This window comes from Cavia porcellus, unplaced genomic scaffold (genome assembly GCF_034190915.1).
Source record: "Cavia porcellus strain 051 isolate PalLab524CR breed Dunkin Hartley unplaced genomic scaffold, mCavPor4.1 scaffold_11, whole genome shotgun sequence".
Classification (NCBI taxonomy): domain Eukaryota; kingdom Metazoa; phylum Chordata; class Mammalia; order Rodentia; family Caviidae; genus Cavia; species Cavia porcellus.
In genome coordinates, this window is record NW_026947494.1 from 34,014,852 (window position 1) to 34,038,796 (window position 23,945).

Consider the following 23,945-nt stretch of genomic DNA (forward strand, 5'->3'; position numbering starts at 1 on the left):
GAGGTGTTATTTATTGCTGTAGGACACTGTTCAGACCATTTAGAGAGCCTCATTTTTTTCTATGTAAGGAACTTCTTACCTGTTTGGCACTGAGTCATAATCAGTCCACATAGGATGTAGTAGATAAGAAGGCAATTTTTACACTATCTCATAGTCTTCAATACAACCTAACTGAATGGGTGGATCGTTGAGAGAAGGCCAGTTTTATTCAAGAGGTGCTTCGTCCAGGATAGCACATGGTCAAGAGTCTTTCCCAAATAAAAGCAGCCCTTTGCATAGGTTTTCTACAAACACAAAGGGCCACAGAAAATATAGACACATTATTTACTATTAGTGATGCTTTGGGGCTCAAATACTGATGCAGAAAAATATGTTGCCCAAAACATTCATTTCTCCTACAAATAAGAGCTTTCCTGCATAAAAAAAATCTGAGGTTCTCTAAATGGTCTGAACAGTGTCTCATGGCAAGGAATAATAACACTTCAAAAAGCCATCTTTGCATCACATTGTTGTAAAGTTGTACAAATGACTGTGGAATAGATGACTAAAAAAAGGTTGAAATCTTTTTCCTTGCCTATACTGTTAAGTATAAACCAGAGTGTAGGACTACTTGTACAAGTTTCAGAATGAAACAAGCCATGATATTTACTTTCTTTGACTACTCCCTCCACCTCATATCCTTCTCCCACAACAAAATCTAACTCCAAGTTGGTAAAATTATGATCTCATGATTATCTTCCAAGTCCTATACAGAAGAATGGGACCAGAAAAGGATACTTATGCCAAGAGAGAGTATTTAATTGTACTGAGGGAAGCAAACCTCTGAATGCATTTAATGGGTATCTACCGAGTATTCCACCCAACAACAACAGAACATATATGCTTCTTGTCAGCACATGGGACTTTTTCCAAAATAAACCATATGCCAGCTCATAAAGCATGCTTAAGAAAATACAAATGAATCACAATTATCTATGCATATTAATAGTTCACTGTGCAATGAAACTACAAATCATGAAAAAATACCACAGACATTATGCAAACACATGGAAATTAAACAACATCCTCAAATACTGGGTCATAGAAGAAACTAGAAATTCCCTAGAATCAAATCATAATGCCAGTACAACATATTAGAACCTATGGGACAAAATGAAAGCAATCGTAAGAGAAAAGTTAATAGCTGTGACTGCACACATCAGAAAAAGAGAAAATTCAAATAAACAACCTAATGATCCATCACAGGGCCCCAGAAATACAACAATCCAAATCCAAAGCTAGTACAAAGAAGGAAATTATAAAGATCAGAGCAGAAAACAGTGAAACTGAGATTAAAATCAATACAAAGAATCAATTATTCAAAGAGCTAGTTTTTTGAAAGAATAGACATTTAAATATGACAAACTCTTAGCCAATTTTTTTATTTTATAGAGAAAAAACAAAACAAAGCAAATCAGAACAGAACAATGCAAGCAGCACAGGACTTCAAAACAAGACAACGGAATTTCAACAGTGGGCTACCATGATGTCTTCTAGCCAATCTTATTAAAAACAAAATATCCAATGCAATTAGAAATGAAAAAGGTATGGTCACAAAGGACTCTGTCAAGATACAGAAAATTATTAGTAATACTTTGAGAAACAGGACCAGAAAAAGGAGACACAGTAAGAGAGTATTTAACCATAATGAGTGATCCAACCCTTGAAACAAATAGTTAATAAATATCTACAGAGTATTCCACCCAACAAAAGCAGAACATACATTGTTTTTATCAGCCCATGGGACATCAGTGAACCTGTACTCTAATAAAATGAATTCAGATGAAATGGATAGATTCCTAGATATACATAAACTACCAAAGCTGAACCAGTAAGACACAAAATCTCTGCATAATCAGGCAATGAGATTCAAGAAGTGATTGGGGGGGGGGAGTTTTCTTAGATCCCAATGGATTCACTCCTGAATTCTACAAGAACTTACGAAAAGATCAAATGCCACATTCCTCAAACTCTTTAGTACAAATCAATAAATGTAATATATCATATAAATAAGTTAAGACAAAAACACATGATCATGTCAATGATGCAGTAAAAACCTTTGACAACATCCACTTATGATTAAAAAGAAAAACATGAAGAAAATAAGTCTAGAAGGACCTTATCTCAATCTCATAACAGTCATTTATGACAAATTAATAGCCAAAATCATATGAAATAACGAAGAAGCTGAAAGCTTTCTCTCCAAAATCAGAATGAAAAAGAATTGCCACTGCTGTTCAATATAGTTTTCCAAAAATTAGCCAGAGCAACTAGACAACAGAAAGAAATAAAAGTAACATATACAAGAAAAGAAGTCTAAGTATTACTTGAAAATAACACAATCTTCTATACAGAAGACCCAAGACAGTCCACCAGAAGACTCCTATAGTTAAAAACAAAATTTGGAAATGTGGCAGGATACAAAGTCAACACACAAAAGTCAGTAGCCTTCTTACACCAATAAACTCACCAAAAAGAAATTAGGGAACTAATATCTTTCAACCATAGAACCAAGAAAAAATACCTAATAATTAACCTAACCAAGGAAGTGAAAGACCTCTTCAATGAAAACTATGGTACTCTGAAAAAGAAGAGGCCTTAAGAAAATAAAAAGATAGCCTCTGTTCCTGAATCAACAGAGCCAATATAGTCAAAAAGGCTTAACTTTCAAAACTGTAGTCTAATATCCAACTCCTTTACATAATTAGAGGACTGACAGTGCAGTGTGACTGACTTCTTGCACAGTTTTCACTAGTTTCCACCAGGTCTCTCTTGATCCCTGCTCCTTTCTTGCGAGACAAATTCTGCTGCTGTCCGTATTCTCTCCCACAATCCTTCTCCAAGCAAGTTGATCAAAGTTGCCTAGTGTGCCACTCTCAAGTTTTCACCTTCCTCGGGTCTCATGGCCATCAGCAGCCCAAGGATTGGTGGGGCTTTTATGTGGGTGTCCGAGGATGAGCTGTGAGCCATGAGTAGGATGTCCCATGGGTGCAAACACTGCAGTGTTTGGAGGACGAATGAAAGAATGTCTGCTGCTCTGGGCCTATTTGATTCCCCCTTTCCCCCAGAAAATAGCCCTTCACCTAGCCCCTGAACTACAGCCTTCTCGGCACTCAGAATGAAGTCCCTCTCTAATAAGGGTTGGACACCTGTCTTCAGCTTCCCAAAAGGCCCACTCGGCCCCCTCAAAACACCTTTATGCATGCTTTCAATTTTCCTGATGGCCTGGCCTACAAATATCTCACCTGCTATGTTCTCCAGGGAGAGGGGTACAGCTTTTTTCCGTGACCTGGCCTCCACTGCCAAGCTGGCTCCCTCCCACAGGTCATTAGATCTCCTCCCAGGAGGACAGGCACACTGGGCCTGGGAGGGAAGAGGTGATGTGGTCCTCAAAGTCCCCTAATACTGGATGTGAATCTGATGAGTTTCTCTTCTTGCCTTCCCATTTGGGAGTACCTAAGCAGTCTGGTGGACTTCTAGGAGCTTTCCTGTCTCACCGATCACACTTTGCCATGATGGTACTTGTGCCTTTCCTACACCTTACATCTACACTATTTTATGTTTATATCTACATAAAAAGGACACCAGCTTGTCCTACCAATGCTAATACAGCAGAAGCAACAGGTTCTTTAACAGTGCAGTGGTTACGCACACTCCATGCTGGGTTCTGCCTCTTTGGAAGTTGAAGCACAGACCTTACGTCAAGAAAAATCTCCAAATGATAAACATCTGCCCTAAAATATAAGGAGGAGTGACTTCTCACTTTCATACAAGGAAAAGATTATGAAGTTTACCTTTCTTAAAGATCAGAAGAAAGTGAAGCTAAGTATCTCCAAACAAATTCAAGTTCTTCATAAATAGAGCTGACATTTACTCAGCATTTCATGTGTTAGGAATCATTCAAGATACTTATTATACATTACTTTCACATAAGGAAGAAACTAAGTAAACCAAAACCTAATTTTAAAAAAGCTAATGCAAAATAAGAAAGTCTAAAATGGAGGGAAAACGCTTATTTATTCACAAATTACACAATACACAAAAATCCATTACAAAAAATACTGCCCAGTACCCAGGAGGCGGAGACAGGAGGATCACAGTGACTATGAGGCCAGCCTGGGCTACAAAGTGAACCCTGTCTCAAAAAACAAAACAAAACAAACAAAAACCTCAACATAGTAGAGATTCTCTAGATACCTCCCCCACCCTTTGAGTGTATTCCTCATAAAACAAAATAGCATTTTTATCACTCTAAAACTGACCTGTCTAGCCAGGGCTAACTTTCTGATGATACAACTTAGGGGGAAAATATAATACTTTTTAAGGCAAGTGCTGATTTTCTCGTGTGGGGGGTATAAGCATTCTAGCAAAACAAAATGTTAAAAAATTATCATCACAAAAGTAACCCATTAATTTACATGCTCCAGCAGTGATAGGTAAGATTTCTTAACACAAAGTAGCTTTCATTTCTAACACATAAAATTAATTTTACACCAATACCATCTTCTTGACTGTCAGAAATAATAGTGCTCAACAGTCCCAAATAATTGTACTACAATATATAATATAAAAATAATAATTCACCTTAGCAGTGGTAGTATGTATAAAGGTGACTGTGCACAGTCATGAGATTATATTACAAATCACATTCCAGTTTCTATGTGTGTTTCATTTACATAGTATATTTCACTCAGTGGCATTGTAATAATAATTTTTAAAATATAATTTAGCTATTTAAAATTGTAACTAAGTAGTTCCAAAAAACTTATCTGAAAAAGTAATTGTAAATCATTGGCTAGAAAGTTATAAGCAAGAAATAAGTAACTTCAGGATCTTTAAACACTTAAAAGTAAAAAAAAAAAAATACTGCTTTTGAATAGGACAATGGAGAATTACAATTTATTATTACATATTTATAAAAGATATTCTGTATCTTAAAAATAACTCATTTGTGGTGAGGACACAGCAAGGAATAAAACTAAAACCATCATTCTGACATCAGTAGTCCACACACCTAACAAATACTAGAGACAGATACCACTGTTACAACTTCAAGGTCAAAATCAAAGTACAAATTAAAATTAAAGAGAAAAAATGTTCAAAATACACGTATTTTCAACCAGACATTCAAAGATTCCACATATATGCAAATGATAACTTTGAATCGAAATGAATGCCAGAAATTCATTGTGAAGACTTACCTAGCTTACTGACAGCTGCTTAGTGAGCAACAAAAATGAAACACTGCACAGAAGCAAGCAGCAGATTTGGAGGAGGGAAAGTAATCATATACTTCATCAGAAAAGTTAGTTTGTCAGCATTTTAAAATTAGTCGCCATCAAGTTGTTCACTACTGAAGAACATATTTTTCAAAATTGTATCTTTAAAATGTTTTCATTCATGTATCTAAATTAAACTGTTCATGAGGCAAAACAATCTTACTAAGAATTCTAATCTTAAGTATAAATCATAACTTTTCAAAGCATACTTCAAACAGAATCATTCTACTGTTTAATTTTATATGTCTCATCAGAAAATCGTGTTTTACAAACAGGAGTTTTGCTTTCTTTCTTCAGGGTAAATGTGTCTATGTTTAAACATTAATTACCAACCAAAAAGACAGACAACTCCACTATGCAAACAGCTTCATCGGGCTTTGATAAACACAGAGCCGTCTGGTGGGGTGGCACGCTCTTCTTCCTCAGTTACAGTCTCTACAGTCCCAGAAGCTGACACAATAACCATTGTTTTATTAGCTGAAACCGTCTTCTGTTTTTCAGCAATGGCTGCACAAACAGCAACAATCTCATCGCTTTCAAAGTCATAGTCAGGAATCGACTTTGGTGAAATGTGCGTTTCCCCGGATGGAGTTTCACTTTTTTCCATCTTCTGTGCTACCTTCTGTTGCTCCTGTAGTGTTCTTGCCCAAGAAAGGTCTTCTTCCCATATTTCAGGATTCATTGGATAGATGTGAAGGGCTACCTGGAAACTTCGAATTGCCTAGAAAAAAACAAGTCATAGGTTTTCATTTGTTTTGTTTCTAAAACTCAGTATTAAGATAGCCATATGTGTGTGTATGGTTGTGTACATGTACACCCAAACATACACATCCGAAGTTAGAACTTTGCCTTAATTTATGGTGGAAAATGTTTTCACTTGTGAACCATCTTCCTTTTGTCCAAAAAGTATCATACTAAATCCCATTATTAAAAAAATAATTACCATTGTAAAAGGACTAGAAAAAGAGCCAAAAGAGATAAATGAAATTTTTAGCAAAAGATTTGTTTACATAGAATATTAATATCACTATAATGAGTCTTGGAAAATAAAGAAAATATTAGCAAACAAAATTAATGCATGTCATATACTGGCACAAAGAAAATCTACAGTTGACAATGAATTACACAGTACTGAGAAAGGGGCCTAGAAGCCAGTTCCAGCCCTGGAGGCTCAGGACCATGAGAAGGTAACTGGATCATCCTTCCTAAAGCTGTTCTCTCCTGGTAGTTCTGTTTTTTCTAGTTGCCTTTACTTCATAATTTCTCTAGAATCACTCTCCTTATTTATTCTTTTCTCAGCAACCTCATTCCTTCATACAGATTTTTTAACCTCCAGAACAAGTCTCTGCAGCTTTCTTATTCATCTTCCTACTTTCAGTCTCTCTTTCCCTATTCCTCTCTCTGGCTTTCTCAAATTATTTCTGTAAGTTATTTTCTAGTGTGTATAATTGACTCTCAAAATCTAAGTAATATACCTAACTCTTGATATTTGATTTTAATTTACTTTTCATTTCTATTCTTGTATCTTACAATTTTATCCATACATGTATTATACAGTAAGAATTGTTAAATGTTAGAAATTTTTAGCTTGAGTTCAATATATTTTTCAGTGTTCCTTCATTATGACATTTTAAGTCTTTTGTTTTTCTTCTTGTGCTAGAGATTGAACCAGGAAAATGAGATCCTGGAATTGAAGTACATTAGAGCCACATCCCTACCCCTTCTGAATTTTTTTACTTTGAGATAGGGATCAATAAGTTGCTAAATTGCTCAGGCTGGACTTGAACTTGCAATCCACCTGCCTCAGGCTCCTCGATTGCTTGGGTTACAGGCCTGCACTTCCACACTGAGCTGCATATATAGTCTTTTTTTTTTTTTAACCACTCCAGTCTTTCAATAGAATAGCCTGAATCTACATAAAAATCACAAATTTAGACTTACAAGTAGATCCCTAAAAATTACATTTAAATTGGTAATAACTTTTAATTTGTTTAAAACTGCACAATATTAATGGAATCGGAAAAACAAAAAATAGTTGAACAAATGGTTTTCTTATTCAAAAAATTTTAAATATCAAATAATTTTGTTTTTATTAGTACCTCTGTTGTTTCACCTGCAATGTATTTTTTTAAAGGACAATTATTGCTCAACATACACGTCCTAGAGACTTTCCAATACCAGACAAGTAAGAGATAATGATCTGTAAATTTTTAATGAAAGATACGAGAAAACAGAATTTTATGGTATGTCTCCTCCCCTCTCGTTAATCTGTTAAAAAAATAAATTCCTTGAGTTTCTTTCTTTTCTTTTCTTTTTTTTTTTTTTTCCCAACTCTGGTCTGACTTAAGTCTTCAGGTAAAAAGAGAGAAGAGGACAATGCTAATGGCAGGAAAAGAAAATGGCCTTTGGTTAAACTAATTTCTATCATACTAAAACATCATTTCAAATTATCGTTTTCACAATGTTTTAGTCCAAACAATTGTTTTTCCATGAAAACTTCTTATGTATTATTTGTAAAAATTTTCCAAGCACCATTTTTTGGAAGTAAAAATAATTATGAGGATGCCAAAAAATGTACAATTTACCAAACTATTATCAGTAATGTTAAAATTAAGATTTACCACTAATTGAGCCTTCAAAAAAACTTCAAAATGTGTTTTATTTTTAAGTGTACAAGACCAATAAAATCACAAACTCATCAATTCAACAACAAAGAAGTAATCTGTCAAGTCATAAATAATTTATCAGTTACAAAGAAGTAATTCGGAACTGCTATATTACATTTGAAAATGCTTTTTATGAACTTGTTTTGTTAACTGTCAGGCATGTATGGTCCTCCCAAAATAACAAGACAGTTCTCACCTGTCTAGCCTTTGTTACCAATAAGGTAGAGTTCAGACATGAGAGATTCTCTTATTACCATTTATAGGAAACTTTATACAACAAATATCTCATTCTCATAAACGTCTGCCCATTCCCATACTCCCCTCACTAAGCCAATAACTGTTCAGTCTAAATATCACCATTATTCCCCATATTCTACTGTCTTCCTTTACAATATCTATCGGTGGTTTATCTCTACCATTGTTACCAATTTATAATGTAGCAAACTTTGTTTTACACAAACATGTACAAAGAACTTTATTCAACCCAATTAATGTAGGGAAGCAGTAATATGATATAGTTGGTTTGAAGGGGAAATCAAAGGGCAGAAAACACAGGTAATCAGGCATGCTGAGGTGATTTCACTAATTTGAGGCAAAACTTGACAGCTGGGTAAACCCAGTCATTCTCTCAGACAACCACATGTACTGTTATGCTTTTATCTACAACTTACACAGCTGAAACGTAAGAAACGGCAGAGGCACCTGGAAGGGTGTGTTAAGGCAGAACTGAGAAATGCTCCTTTTTCATCATTTTAAAGCTTTCTGACAACCTATCAAGGCAGAATAAATCTACAAAAGGAGCTGATCACAAAACTGTGATGGCTGATTATCCTAAAAATGTTTGGTGGCTCTGTGTCCCTTCAAGTAGTAATTTAAAAAGAAAAATTCCATTTTTTTTATTTAAAAAGGTAGAAAACCAACATTCTTAAAAGAGAAAAATAGTTTTTTCTAAGGCAGAAAATATTCTCCAATGTGGATAAAAATGTAAATACAAGACACATGCTACACAAGGTTCCATTACTGCTCATACATGCAATTCAGAAGAGTCCCTGAGTTAAGATATCTGAGATATTTTGAGGACACAAAAATTATTTTAAAGACAGCTACTCTGGAGAATTATTTCTTAAGTTTCATCAATACCAAGGTTTTCCTGACTCAGGTTTCAAAATGAGGAGAATCACCATCTCATCTACCAGCTACAGTTTTATGCTGCCATCAACACTGAAGACAGCTAAGCAATGCATTAATTTATGCACACACACATATACACATAATAAAAGCATATTCATATATGTATAATTTTTTACATATCAATATTCAGAAAAACTAAAATAAAAAGAAATAAGCAGAAATATAATTTCATATAACAATAAACAAGTATATTCTTAAGTATAAATATACATTCACACATATACACATGACACGCACGTGTATATTCATGTTATGGTATACACATGTGCAGTATCATTCCCTTCTGTGTACTGCATCAGCTTCCCGATTCAGAGTTTAGAGGGCAAAGCTGGGTTCTGGCTCTGATAGGCTTCCACTGGTGTTTTTTCAGCTGTCAAGTGAAGAGCCATCAGGGCTTGTGAGAGAGTGGTCTAAGGCAACATGGAAAAAGATAGAAGTCCAGCTTCAAAAGGCTTCAGTGATGATTCAGGCTGCAAGTGGGAACTGTTGGTGGCCTTCACCCCTCCCACCCCTCAGCAATATGGGTCATGAAGAAGGCCCAGAGAAGCATGGAAGAGCCTGGACCTTACTAGTAGGGAAGCAAACCAAACAGCTCAACAGCAGATTCTACATGAACTCGGCACTACAGAGTGGACTTGGTCATCGATTTGTGCCTCAGGTTTTCACAGTAAATCATAACAACTTGCATCCCAGCTGCTAGGGCCCTCTCTACTCTGCTGAAAGCATCTTCAAAGACAAAGCACTGTGCGAGGAGTAGAGGAGGAAGAACAGGTGAGGAAGACAGCTAGGTTGGTTTTTCGCTCTTTATCAACATGTGGATGAACAAATTGAAGAACTTCTTGCACCTGTTTGTCTGTATCTCAAAGGACGTATTCCCCAAGCTGCTGGTAATTCAAAGAGGACTTTGTGCTTCCACAGGCAGCAGATCAGTTTTTCAACACTTGGTATAAGCACAGCAGTGGGAAATGGCTCTTGTAACTTGCTTTGGCTCTCTTCTGCCAGCAACTCTGTGGACACTGATACACTGTTACATGATGTCTATTATGATCTGAGTACTTTTAATGCCTTTTTACCCATCACTAGTGTCTGGACAACCCAACTGTGCTTCTTTCCTTGGTGACAGGTGGTTTTAGAAACACCACTACATACAGCCATTTGGTGTCCACAAGCAGGCCATCCACATCAAAGAGGAGGTGGGGGACTGGCCACAACAGGAACACAGTGCTGCGGTGAGCGCGGGAAGGGGTATGCACACCTGCTGCCAATCCCACACTGCACCAGGCACTCTTCTCAGTGTGGTAAACTTAATGATCCAAAGAACAAAACTAAAAGTGGCTTACTGTCCAAACACAGCTTACCATACTTTACGTTAAACTTTTACTTTTTAGCTTTCATAATGTCAAATAAAAAATATACTTGCCTCCTGAAATAACTGGTGCTTGGAATCATAAAAAGATATTCAGTAGCAGCTTACATCTGTGTTTATGGATAATTTTCTATTCACCTTTGACTTAGCTAATAACATGTCAGAATCAACTTAAAATTGCAGCATTACAATAATCCAACCTCCTTACCAGGACTATCTCTCCTAATCCAAGCTGCGCACGTCCCAAGGTTTGCCAAGACTCCCACGAGTGGGGGTTTTGCTGGACAGCCATTTCAGCTGCATGTACTGCTGGGAACATTTCATGAAGAGACATCAGGACCTATAAACGAAAAAGAAAAAGAAAGTTATCAATAATTTCGTATATGTACATATATATATATATATATATATATATATACACACACACACACATATGGATAACCATATATAAACAAAGACTTTTTCGTTTTCAAAATTTATTTTAGTCTGGCAAATATAGCATTTCAGTGGTTTTTACCTCCTCTTTTGTCATTCAGAGTCAGGAATTTTAGGGCCTCTTTTCAATCCCAAAATAACCTGAAAAATATAAACTATTCCTTTCCCAGTTATTGAACTTTGCCATCTAGTCAAAATCAAGTGGTCTTATTCCTACTATGGTAGCACAGTGTTATTTGATCTCCACTTTTATTTATTTTTCTTACAGTGTAGTTTTTAACAAACTCCAACTCTATTGTTAAACTAGGTAAACTAACTCAAGTCATCCTGCACCTACTGAACAACTCTCTTCTACAAAGACTATTTAAGCATTTTACAGACTTCCTCACAACTGGGCTTTTCAAGTCACACAAACCAGAAAAATCAAAAAGTTAGAGCACTCTCCACTTAAGTCCATGGGAAAGGGCTAGATATTACTTATAATAATTGAGATCATTAACATTTCAGAACACTTTTGACAGAAACTCCCTATCAGGTTCCAAATTAAACCCTTAATGTGTTTTGCTGTAAATCCTGCCTTGATACACACATATTTTAAAATTAAAATTTAAAAGAATTCAAATAATACTTGCTTCAGTGGACCTAATTTATTTGATTTTTCCTGGATAAAGGATAAAAGTAAAATCAAAACTAACAAAGCATGTATCTCAGGTTAGAGACCATCAACTGAAAAATATTTGGTAGATATGCAGATCAAGCCTAATATGTTTAGTGCTCTATTTGAGACTTTAAAGTCTCTTAGAAAATCTATGTCATGTACCTACAGGTTTTCTTTATGGACTTTCCCCTAAAATATCAGAAATGCATTCTTAAACATAAATGTTATTTTTTAAGTTGCATCTATTCTAACCTTCTAAGGTCTACGGCAGTTTTGGAGAAATTTCATCCAAAATCTAAGCCATTCTCCTTTTGAAGAAAAATGAGCTACTGCTACTACAATTAACTGAGAAGGAAAGCAGATGTTTTTCATTTATTTAAGAGCACAATAGTAGCTTTTTAGAAGATACTCATCTGCTGACATCACAGGTTGAAACACAAGATAAGTCCATCCTGAAGGAAAGTGAGTTTCTAATTTGGGGCATGAGGCAGAAGCATAAATAACAAGGCAAAAAATGTTTTAAATAAATTGTATTTGAAAAAGAAAATAGGACATAACATTATTTTGGCTCATTATCCCCAAACACAGCATAATTTCATGATGAAAATGCAATTCTTCATAATTATTACCTGTGATTTCATCTCATAGAGGGTGGCATCATTCGGCGTTAACTGCAGTGCTTCATCCCACTTCTGAATTGCCTCCTGATATCTGTGGTTGTTAAAATTACATTGATATTTTTTCAGTACATCTCTGAAGGTTTATGATCAAATTTAAAAGGCAGGTACTAAGGACTAATCATTCATCAAAAAACTACTCAGAAATTGATAACAACAAAAACAGTAATAATGCCACAAAAGCCAGAAAAAGAAATGAAAGGAAAAGGTAACAAGAGAAAAGATAAAGTATAAATAAAAGAGATCTTAGAAATGTTTCCCCAAGATTTTGTTTTACTTATTGGGTTAGGAAATCCTCACCAGAATCGGGATTTCCTAACCCAATAAGTAAAACAAAATTCTCTCTCTGTCTCTCTCTGTGTCTCTCTCTCTCTCTCCTCTCTCCCTTTCTTTTCCTCCCTCTCTCCTAATTTTCAATATCAGCATACATTCTCATTCATTTTAGATGTATTATAAAGGAATTTTCAGAGAAATTTACAATCTAGTTGCAACCCTGGGTTCTGCTACAGCAATCTAGCTGATAGAGATGATAATTTAAGCTTCCAGGAAATTTTATAAAGATTCTCCAAATTCTCCAGGTAAGAGGAAGGAATTACATTTTTGCTCATCACTATTAAAAAATCTGCAGAAGCACAGTAGCATCTTTTCTTTTTAAAAAATAAAATAAAATCTCTTCAAGTAACCCTGGTGAACATTGTTCCTATTTCAACTTAGCTGAGCACTTCTGAAAAGTATCAGAATTGGGCACCAATGATAACATGCATACAGTGTATCTATTATACCTTAGTCAACCCTATATCACCTTTTGAATCACTCTTGCCTTCAAGACCCTTCATTTTCTTTGTATATGTTCTTATGTATAACTTGTGTATCCAGAGCCAGCAATAGGCCACATGTGTAACAATGGTCTCAAAAGATTATGGGACTAAAAATGTCTATGACAACACGATCTTAACGACAAAGCATAACTGATTACTCACATATTCACACTGCTGCTGGTGTAAACAAACCTAATCCATTGCCAGCCATATGAAAGCATAGCACATAAAATTATGTACAGTACCTAATATAACGAACTATGCCCCTGATTTATGCATTTACTACATTATACTTTTATTGTTACAGTACACTTTTCATACTTACAAAAGAAAACTTTACTATAGAATGTGTTGTAAGCACCAGCACCAACCATGTACCATGATCTTATTGAGTCTCCTGACTATACCAAGAGGTCAAGTAAATGACTTAAGTCTTCTAGCTTTGTACAAGCAGATTTATGGTACTGACGCAATGAAACTGCCTAATGACACGCTTCTCAGGGCATGTCCACAATGTTAGATGATGAATGCACGTGACAATCTAAAACACAACAACCAAAATGTGGACTGATCTGCAGAGATCATTATTTAAGCACTGCACAAGGAACTAACCATTAAGGCAGAACTTGAGAGAAAACATAAAAAGTATATAATCTTCAGTGTTCACCTCGCCATTGAGTTCCTTTACTAATAAGTCGCACAAATGGGCAATATCATTTCCAAGGACTTACACTGTCTTGACAAAGCACTAGGAGTACACACTTGGAGTGTGTCTTTGCAGGCATTATAGGCTGTAGCGATGAACATGGTTATTTCTCAGTAGCAGGCTACTCCTAACGATTAAGTTGAACATTGACCTCACAAAGGCTGGCGATCTTTGTTTCCATAATAATCTTTGTTTCTGAACATGCTGTCAGAATTGTTGTCTGCTCCACTAGTATTATTTTTCTGAGCAGAAGCCCCTGCTAAGGAGCCACACACTCCAACACTACCTCCTTGACCTGAATACAGTGTGACTACTTTACTCATCATTACTCACTCTATTGCATGATTCACTTCATTTTCATCATGTTCTACCACAATGGTGTATATTTTTCCCCTGGCTCTGCTTTCTTCAACATTGTTCTTGTAAGTCACAAAACAAATCTCTAAGAGCTTTACAAACTAAGAAGTATTTTCCTATGAAGGATCTATCAAAAAAAGCATTTGCCTACACCCAGGGTCCCTGAGTGAGAAAAAACAGAAGACAGACAGTCACTGGCTGCTACTTGCAGTACTGTCATCTGAATCAGAGGTTCCTTTGAAGAGCACCTGTACTGCTCTGCTGTCCACGTACTCTGGTTAGGAGTTGGCTAAATCACTGTGTCCAACTCTTAGCTCCCAGTTACCCTGAATCAGAACCTTAGGCTCTTTAGATAATTCACATTATTAGTAGATCAGAACCTGACTCACATATATTTGAAGGTTTGCCATTTAAGGTTTCTGGTCAGGTGCCATCAAAATTTCAGGTACCATAAATTATTTAAGAACCCCAATTATTCTGTTAAAATACTATAAACTAAACAGAATGCACTGACTAGGTGTTTCAGATCTCACAACTTAGATTCCAGAGTCCCATTTTCACATTTTTCCTTTCTTCCTCTGCTCAGATAATACAGCTTTTTTTAGGCAAGGGGGCGTGAGGAGAAGGGAGTCAGAAAGGGAGACGGAAGGAGGGAGAAAGTGAGAGACAGAGACAGAGACAAATAGAGACAGACAGACAGGCGGAGGCAGAGACAGATCATAGAAAAAAGATGCAAGGAAGAGAGCAAAGAAAAGGAAACAACAGAAAAGGAATGAGAATGTCTAAACTCTGCTAATAAATTCTTGAAAGACAAAAACTACAGCTTGCAGGTAAGAGAAAGAGGAAGAGAAGAAAGCAGAATTTGCACAAATTCTGTACACTTCTTATTTCTTTTTCCGATTGTTATATTTTTATCTATTAAAGCAGCCTAAGATTACAAATCTATGTTGGCGACCAGAACACACTGTGGGCCAGTATTACACAATATTCAATTCAGTAACCTTAAAACACAAAATGTCTTTAAGCCCGCTCTTTCTTACCTGAGTAAATGATAGTTGTTTTGATATAAAAATTTTTCCTGGGTATCAAATAGAGAAGAAGCAGAACAGAAAAAGTGCAAATATACAAGTATATATATAAAAGATACACATAAGTTTACCATGCCAAGATGATAACCATAGTTAAGATAGTTAACATAGCTGACATTTTATTGTATACTTCAGTTTGTTTTAAAGTATTGTTCATCTAATACACACATATCTGAAGCATTTTCCCCATGCTTTCAAATTATTAAATGCCTCTCTCTGTAATATGATCCTTAAAGACTTAATATTTTTACTCAAACTCCTAATTATAACAAAGCTTGTTCAGTAGATCATCTTTTGTTAGACATTTTAAAACACACTGTGACCACTATAATTCTCTTTTGGAAAGAAGTGGGCCCTGAGTAAATTACTGAAAAACAAAAACTGTATTTTGGAGTCAAATACAGTATGTAAATTATATCTATTATAAAATGTATGGGATTGAAATCACCTCAGAAGGAAGGTTATGTAACTTAAGATACTATTCTCATTGATTCTCTTTAATTAAAACTTTAACCAGTGAGAAAGAAAAAACATTATTGTCTATAGTATTCCTCTTCAGATAGTCTATTTACATGACCTGCCAGCTTCACAAGGAACATATTTAAAGTTCCCAGTTGGCTCAGTTATAAGACTTTGCAAACTCTAAGCTAATCAAATACTGAAATGTCACTAATATCATTTAACCATAAGATTATATCTAAAATATGTATGTATTCAAGTCATTTCTCTAGTAACTAAGTCTACGTGTTTAGCCATAAGCATTAGAATTTTAAACTTTTAGTTTAAAATTTTAAACTTTAAGTTTAAAATTAGAATTTTTAAAACTTTTAGTTTTGGTCTGATAGAAAAGAGACCCTTGTGAAACACGAAACATTATCTTCTATCAATTTTCCAAAATAAACACATGCATATTCTTAAAATCTCTATTGAAAATAATTTTAAAAACCATACATACAATAACAGAATATCTGTTATTTTTAAAACCTTTGTGAGGAAAAATGAGAACTTTTTCCACAGACAATTTAGAAATAAGATTAATAAGCCCACAGTCTAAAGACTTACAAATAACTAAACATTTCTAGAAACTGTTTACAAAATACTGCAAAAAACTGACCAGATTTAAGAATTTAAAACTATTGACACTAAAATGAATAACTAAATTATGATAGTTACACTTGCTTATCAACTTGAGTGGCTTAAGGGAACCCTAAGAGACTAGTAAAGCACATTTCCGGCATATAAGTGGGCCACAGGGGTTGTGGTCTTGGGTACTATATCTGGTCCCCTTCCTTTGCTCTTTGTTTCCCAAGTGCCATGAGTCAAACTTTCCTCCACCATGCCCCAGGTCATCATGTTTTTTTGCCTGTGAACCAACCACAAACTAAAACTTGTAAAACTGTAGGCCAAAATAAGCCATCCCTGCTTTAAGTTGTGGGTGTCATATATTTTATACCAGCAATGTGTAAGACAACACAATTTTCAGTTCAAATGCCATCTCCTCAGAAAGCTCCTTTTTTAATAACTAATCTAAAATTAATCTAAAACGCTTGTTAATCTACTTCTTTATCCCTTACTTCTATGTAGAATATACATGGATAATGTGAGTTCTATTACAATAAAATCAGTTTGTTGTTGCCTTGCCTATTATAATCACTCAGTAAAAATGTAATGAATTGGCAAGAGAAACAAAACTATATTTCCTTCTCAAATTCTGTTGTGTGTTTGGGGCTAAACTAGGGGGAAAAGAAAATACAGAAAGTGGGAATGAAAGGAGCATGACCATGTGTTCAGGCAGCCCAGAACTAGCAGTGAGATATATAAGACAACAGGGAACATGGCTCTCATTAACTACCCCAATCACATTCCCCTTCTGAGTGGCAGTAGTCTACATATTCCTCTGCCCCAGCCATAGGAAACTGGGCCAAAGACAAGCATCTAATCACATTAGCCAGCTTGCCATCCTGTTAGCAATGTATAATTTTCATGGTCTGGCTCAACTGAGTGACCACTTAGGTTCCTTGCTGTGGAAATGCAAAGGAAACTAAAGCTGGAGATTCAGCTGTAGAGAGCTGAACAGAGAAGATATGTAAATCTGGTAGCAAGAGAGACTGTATTATATCAGAGATTTGCTAAGAGCAGAGTAGAATAAGCCAACAGCCAGCAAAATCTTCTCCCGGTGGTTTTTAATATCACTCAGAATAAAGTCAATCTTCTTACCATGACATACAAGAGCCTACAAGATCTGGCTTTCTTTTATCTCTCTAACCTCATCTTTGGCCTGTATTTTTATTCCCTCATACCAGCCTCCTTGCTATTCCTCAGATACATTAGGTAAACTTCTGCCTTACCTTTGTACTGCTGATCCTTCTACCTGGAACATTCTTTCTGTAGATAATTAAGAGTGCCCTGATTTAAGGTGATTCAAAGGTTACTCTCTCATAAAAGAATTTCCCAGCTACTTTATCTAAATGTCAATAATCTTTTCTTCAACAATTCCTAGTTCCCTTCCTGTTTTATTTTTTCCTTAATATTTATCCTTATCTAAAATGAAATTTAATTCTCTTATTTTTCCATTAGGATAAATAAAACTTTTACCTTTTTTTGCTAGTCACACCTAGAGCAGTGCATCAATGAATAACTTTATAAATCTTCATCAAGTGAAGAAAGAGGAAGGGAATAGATGCATAGAAAGCAGCTTAACACCATAATTTTTGGGAAATATAGGACACTGTTCTCATTCCTAAAGATTTCTACTTGCAACTTCCTCAAGACTAGGATACTTCTAGAAATGTCCTTAAACTATATCTGCAACCACTCATAGTTCTGTTAAGCATGAATGAGATTTTCTTCTTTGTAATAATGATTTCATTAGAAAAAAGAGGTAAGCATGAAGGAAGACAGAGATCTATAAATTTCCAGTTCTTTCATTCCTTCATTTCTAACACAACTATTCTTAAACACTCACCTAGATTTTCCCTTCATACTTGTACATGTGGCCTATTGACCTTGACATGATTATGATGAGTCCATTCAATAATAAATGCTGCAGAGCTGGGTATGGTGATGCACACTTCTATTCCTAGAGCTTGGGAGGCTGAGGCAGGAGGACTGCTGAAAGTTCAACGCTAATGTGGGCTACATAGTGAGTTCAAGGCCAACTGGACTATACAGCAAGTCTCTGTCTCAAAAAGAATACACACATACATACATACATGAATGCACAAGCACATTCAAGTCCTAATCACTGTGTTTTTGAGTAGTGTGGCACACTGCAGCCCTTCCAGGGGGAGAACTAGCAGTGTCTCCTGAGATCCATGCCATGTTGGAACTTAGGACTCTGGGAAGCCAAGCCAGCACCTCCCCTCCCTGGTAAGCAGCGGTAGTGTGGCCCACTGCAGCCCTTCCAGGGGGAGAACTAGCAGTGTCTCCTGAGATCCACGCCATGCTGGAACTGAGGACTCTGGGAAGCCAAGCCAGCACCTCCCCTCCCTGGTAAGCGGAGGCAGGGTGGCAGACTGCAGCCCTTCCAGGGGGAGAACTAGCAGTGTCTCCTAAAATCCACGCCATGTTGGAACTGAGGACGCAGTGAAAACAAATGACCGTTCTGCCTCCCTGCTTAGCAATAGGGAACCTACTGCTACATGGCCTAGAGTCAAATATCCCACTTCCCCTATCTTCCTTCTCCTCCCCCTCCCCGTCCATTAGCAAGTGGGAACCAGAAATCTGAGCATCTCCTAAGAGGTTGACCATAGCAAATAAGGGGGACTTCCTTCTACAATTTCTTTGAAGGCAAATATTTTTATTACTGTTATGCTCTTTTCTGATTAGTGGTACTGCTCTATTCAATATTCTGTTTTGATAAGTTCTATAGTGTTCTATATTTCTTTTTGATATACGGGATTGAAAGAATAACTATTATAAAGATAACAAAATATACTCTGATACCTATTACTGTTATCCCGGTAACCTTCTGTGAAGTTCTGTACCAATTTCACTCTATGATCTTAGTTGGCTTTATTCTGACTTATTCTGTTGTACACTTTCAAAATAAATATTAAAAAAAAAAAAACAGAATTATGTCACCGGTATATAAAAAAAACTGGTATCAACAACAACAACAAAAAAAATCACTGTGTTTTTGTACCAAACATTATCTCTATAACTTTTAATCATATCAACTTTCAGACTTTTTGCTTCTACCAAAGGATACAAAATCTTATTAAAGGAGCAGACTGATGTTACCATACTCATTTACTCAGTCAAATATGTATTTAGTGCTACTATATGCTATTGACTGGGATACAGTAGTGAAAAAGCAGATAAGGTTTTCAATTCCACAGACCTTACATTTTAGTGTGAAAAACAGATATCAAACAAGTATGCAAACATATTTTGTGTCCTGCTAGGGATCAAACTCAAAGCTTCACACATGCTAGGTAAGCACTCTACCACTCAGCTCACATCCTCCGGTCCATCAAATAAGCAATCAAATAAACATGACATCTATTAAAAAACAAAAGAATAATCAAGACAGAAAGGAACTGGAGAAATCCATCCATAATATATATTGTACTTAGAGAAGGTCTGTCTAGGAAGGAAGGTCCAGAAGTATAAAAATAAAGCAGCTATATAAAAATTTGGAGAAAGAATATTCTAGGCAGAGAATGCAAGTGTAAAGATAAACAGAAATAATTTTAGAATGTCCAAGGAAAATATTAAAGGTCAGCTTGATTGAAGTACAGTGAGCAAGAGTAAAGTAAAAGAAAATGGAAGAAATAGGCAGGATGATGGATTACACAGAGCCTTGGAATTTAAAATGGCATTTATAATTCTCCTATTGCCAGTATTCATGCAGGTAATGATACTTTGAAACTATTATAAATGTATTATAAAATTAAGACAATTATGTTAATGTCATTAATCCATATTTTAAACACAGAAATATAGATATTAAATCTTTTAATATTTAAATTTAAAAATAAATTTTGAATTAAAATATCAGTATAAATTGAAAATTATTTGCAAAAAAATGTTTCTAAAGAAACTTCAGTGAGGAAGAAGGAGGAAGCAGGTGGCGCTTTCTCACAGAGTTCAAACTCACTGCATGGCAGGGGCAGCTTGAAACTGCCAAACACACCTTAACGGCTGGCGACTCCACAGGCCTCCATGGAGAAGCGACCAGTGGAGCAGAGCAGTGGATGCAGCACAGCACAGTGGACTGTGGTGGCTGGTGAGCTGTCCCATTCTGAACGCCTGAAAAAGAGGGCGACTGCCAAGGGCCATCTTGGACAGAGGCCGACTGAACTTGGGACTTGCAGCAGCTGCTAGCTCCACCTAGAAGCTCCCAGGTGAGTTCAAGCTTGCTCTGCAAGGCATGGGAGCTGTAGAAGGACAGGTGAGTCTGGCTCCAGCCTCACGGCCTGAGGCCAGCCTTACTTCAGTGGAAGATGGGGGACAGGGTCCCTGGCACACCCCTACCCCACCATGGAGCTGTTGCTGGTTTGCTGGGGTTAATCACTGTGGCTGTTACCCTACATTGTCTATCAGTGGCAGCAGAGACACAGTTTGAAGTATTTTTCTTTTCTTTTTTTAATTTTCTTTCTCTCATTTTTGTTTTTTATTTGTCCTTGTTTTCATATGAATGAATAAGGTTTTCTTTTCACTTTTGTTGTTGTTGTTACTCGGTTGTATTCCTGTTTTCATTTCTTCCTTCTCTTTCTCTTGTCTTTTCAACAATTTCTCAAAGTTTGTGTGATCGTCCCTCGTCCTCCGGTCTGGTTTCTAATCTCTTCCTTTTCTTTCATTTGTCTACTTTCCACCGCAAGCCCTTTTAAATTTTCTCCCCGATGGTATAACTGCCATATTGAGGGCTTCTTTACTGCATAGAATTTTCCAGTTCATATTAGATTTAGTTACATAAGCACAAATGTAGTACATATGGTTAAAGGTGGCAAATTAATAGTGACTTTAGGTTTCAGGTTGTCATTTTCTAGGCTATTTGATAAAACTGTTATTGCTGATTGTATCACTCTCGCCAAAATTGCATAATTTTGTTCTAATCAGTGGTTCTTCCTGGTAATAACAAGACTGAGATTGCCTAAGGGTCATAAAAAACTATAACCAGGAGTTGGACCAAGTAGGCAGTAATTTCTTGTCCCCAATAAATTGAAGAGATCCCCAACAACCAGCTACACCTAAAAGACACCTCTGAGAAGTAGTCATTTCCTAAAAGTTCTAAATTCTAGCAATAAAGCTATTCATCATAGGCAACTTACAAACATCAACACAGGAATTAAGCATATATATATAGATATCTACATATATAGATAGAGAGAGAGACATTTACAATGCAATCCCAGACTTCCAGCTCACCAACAGCAAATCTACGGAACAGTAAGATAAAACAACCTGTAAACCACCCACCGGGAATCTCTGAGGCAGTAACAGCAGAAGTAACTACACAGATGAAAGACGCTCTAGAAAAAATCAAATTCGAAATAATTTCTCAAACAACTGTAGATAGGATGATCACAATGAAGGACATGCTTAGTGACTCTAAAGCAGGCATACGTTAAAAATAAATAAAACAAATGAGCTCAAGAAAATAATGGAAACATAGGCAGAAATGCACTCCGTGAAACAGATCTGAGCAGATATTAAGGAGATTAAAACTTCTATTACAAGTATATGATATGTAACAGAATGAGCCGATATGCAGACAGAATATCAGATATAGAACACAGGATTGTGGGCAGAGATCATGAAAAGGAAGTTTCTTAAAAATAACATGGGACCATGAAAAATCAATATAACAGCTGCTAGATGAAGCAAACAACAGTAATATAAGATTAGAGTCGATGAAAAAGCAGGAAATAGCACAAACAATATAAAAAACTCATTCACAGAAGCCGCGGCAGAAAACTTCCCTAGCAAAGGAAAAGAATCTGACATTAGATAAGTGAGGCATACAAAACTCCATTAGGCATGATTTAAAAACAAAAAGACAAACAAAACAAAACAAAACAAAACAAAAACCCTACACCAAGACTTATTTAAGTCAAGATTCCAGAAATTCTGCTCAAGAACAGAATACTAAAAGCTGTTACAGAAAAGAAACAAATCACCTATAAAAGAAAGCTCATAAGACTCATGGCACACTTCTCAACACAAACTCTCAATTTAATGAGAGCCTGAAATATTTGAAGCCCTAAAAGAAAAAATAATCTCCAACCCAGACTGATGTACCCCCAATATTACACTTCAAAACAAATGTAGAAATAAGGTACTTCCATGACAAAGAGTATGTGAGAAAAGCACAAGAACTTCATAAACATATGGAAATTAAGAAACTATCCTCAACAATTAATGGGACACTGGTGAAATCAAAGCAGAAATTAAACAATTAAATGACACTGCCAATACAACATACTGGAACTTACGGAACACAATGAAAGCAGTCCTACAAGGGAAATTTATAGTGAAAATTTATAGTTTTCAGATCAGGAAAACTGACCAAGCAGGGCAAGCAGTTAAACAGAGGGGGAAAGTAGGGAACTGTTGTAGTCAGAGTTCTGTAAGTGAAACAATTTAATACAGGGCACATAATTTACAGAATTATTTTGTAATAGTCACCTAAAGAGTCAAGTATGAAAAGGGCAGGAAATCTGTCCAGACACTAAAGACCCCCCCAAAAAAATCCAGCTAAGGGCCTGGATACCACAGCAACATGAGCCCAGCTGAAGACCTAGAGTCCATGACAATCTCTCACGCAAGTCTGTTTCATGGATCTGCACTGGGAAGGTCCAAAGGTCAGTGATGGAAGCTAGAAAGTTTGGGTCAGCAGAATGAGGGATCTGTGCCAGCAGGTTGAGGATTCTGCACTGGAGCCAGGAAGTGACGCTCAAAGTAAGGTCCTGGGCTTCCCCAAAAAGTACCACAGCCATTCTCAGTGACAATGAGGCCCCAAGTTCCTTCAACAATGAGAACACTCAAGTTCATATGAGGAACCCAGCATGGCAAGCTTCTCCTGGAGCCTGAGAAGCACACCGTTTTCCTTTCTGGAACCAGGAAGAGGTAAAGAACAGAGCTCCCCCAAAGATTCTCAGTGACAACAAGGGCCCAAGCTCCTCTGGCAATGAGAACAGTTTATATCACAAAAGAAGCTCGACAAGCTCCTCCAGGAGAACCAACATCAACAAAATCAACAATATCCAGAAGAACCAACAACACTACTTCTTCCTCGCCAGTTCACCTTTTTTATATTGTTGGTAACAATTCTTGGGTACCTTGATTGACATGTTTTGAAATTCTGTTTTAGTTTTTTTCTTCCTTCTCCTCCTCCTCCACTTGTTCATTTTTCTTGTTCTCCTTGAAATAAAATGGATTTGTAAAAAAAATAAAATAAAATCAATCCTCAGGTAAGCCATGCACACTTAGCACCACACTAACTCAGCTCAACTGCTGAGTCAAGTTGACCACCAGATATCAATCTACTACAGGAACCAAAAGCAGGAAAATATAACATGACAAGATAAGCCAATACATATCATTTATAATCATCAAGGTAAAAGGCCTCAATTCACCAATTAAAACAAACAGACTGGCAGAATGGACCAAAAAACAAGATCCAGCAATATGCTATATACAAGAAACACATTTAACTCAA

The 23,945-nt window shown here is 36.3% G+C and overlaps 1 protein-coding gene across 2 annotated transcripts in view; it reads right to left on the bottom strand.

The window, feature by feature from the left end:
- Positions 1-4,037: 4,037 nt before the first annotated feature.
- Positions 4,038-23,945, bottom strand: part of Ttc33 (tetratricopeptide repeat domain 33) — a 60,742-nt gene continuing 40,834 nt past the window's right edge. For both annotated transcript variants that reach the window (XM_005003784.4, XM_003470207.5), the window contains exons 3-5: positions 12,264-12,345; positions 10,750-10,881; positions 4,038-6,039 (exon numbers count right to left, since the gene is read on the bottom strand). In XM_005003784.4, coding sequence (XP_005003841.1) covers positions 5,686-6,039; positions 10,750-10,881; positions 12,264-12,345 — 568 coding nt within the window. In that variant the 3' untranslated portion in view covers positions 4,038-5,685. The remainder of the gene's footprint in view (positions 6,040-10,749; positions 10,882-12,263; positions 12,346-23,945) is intronic.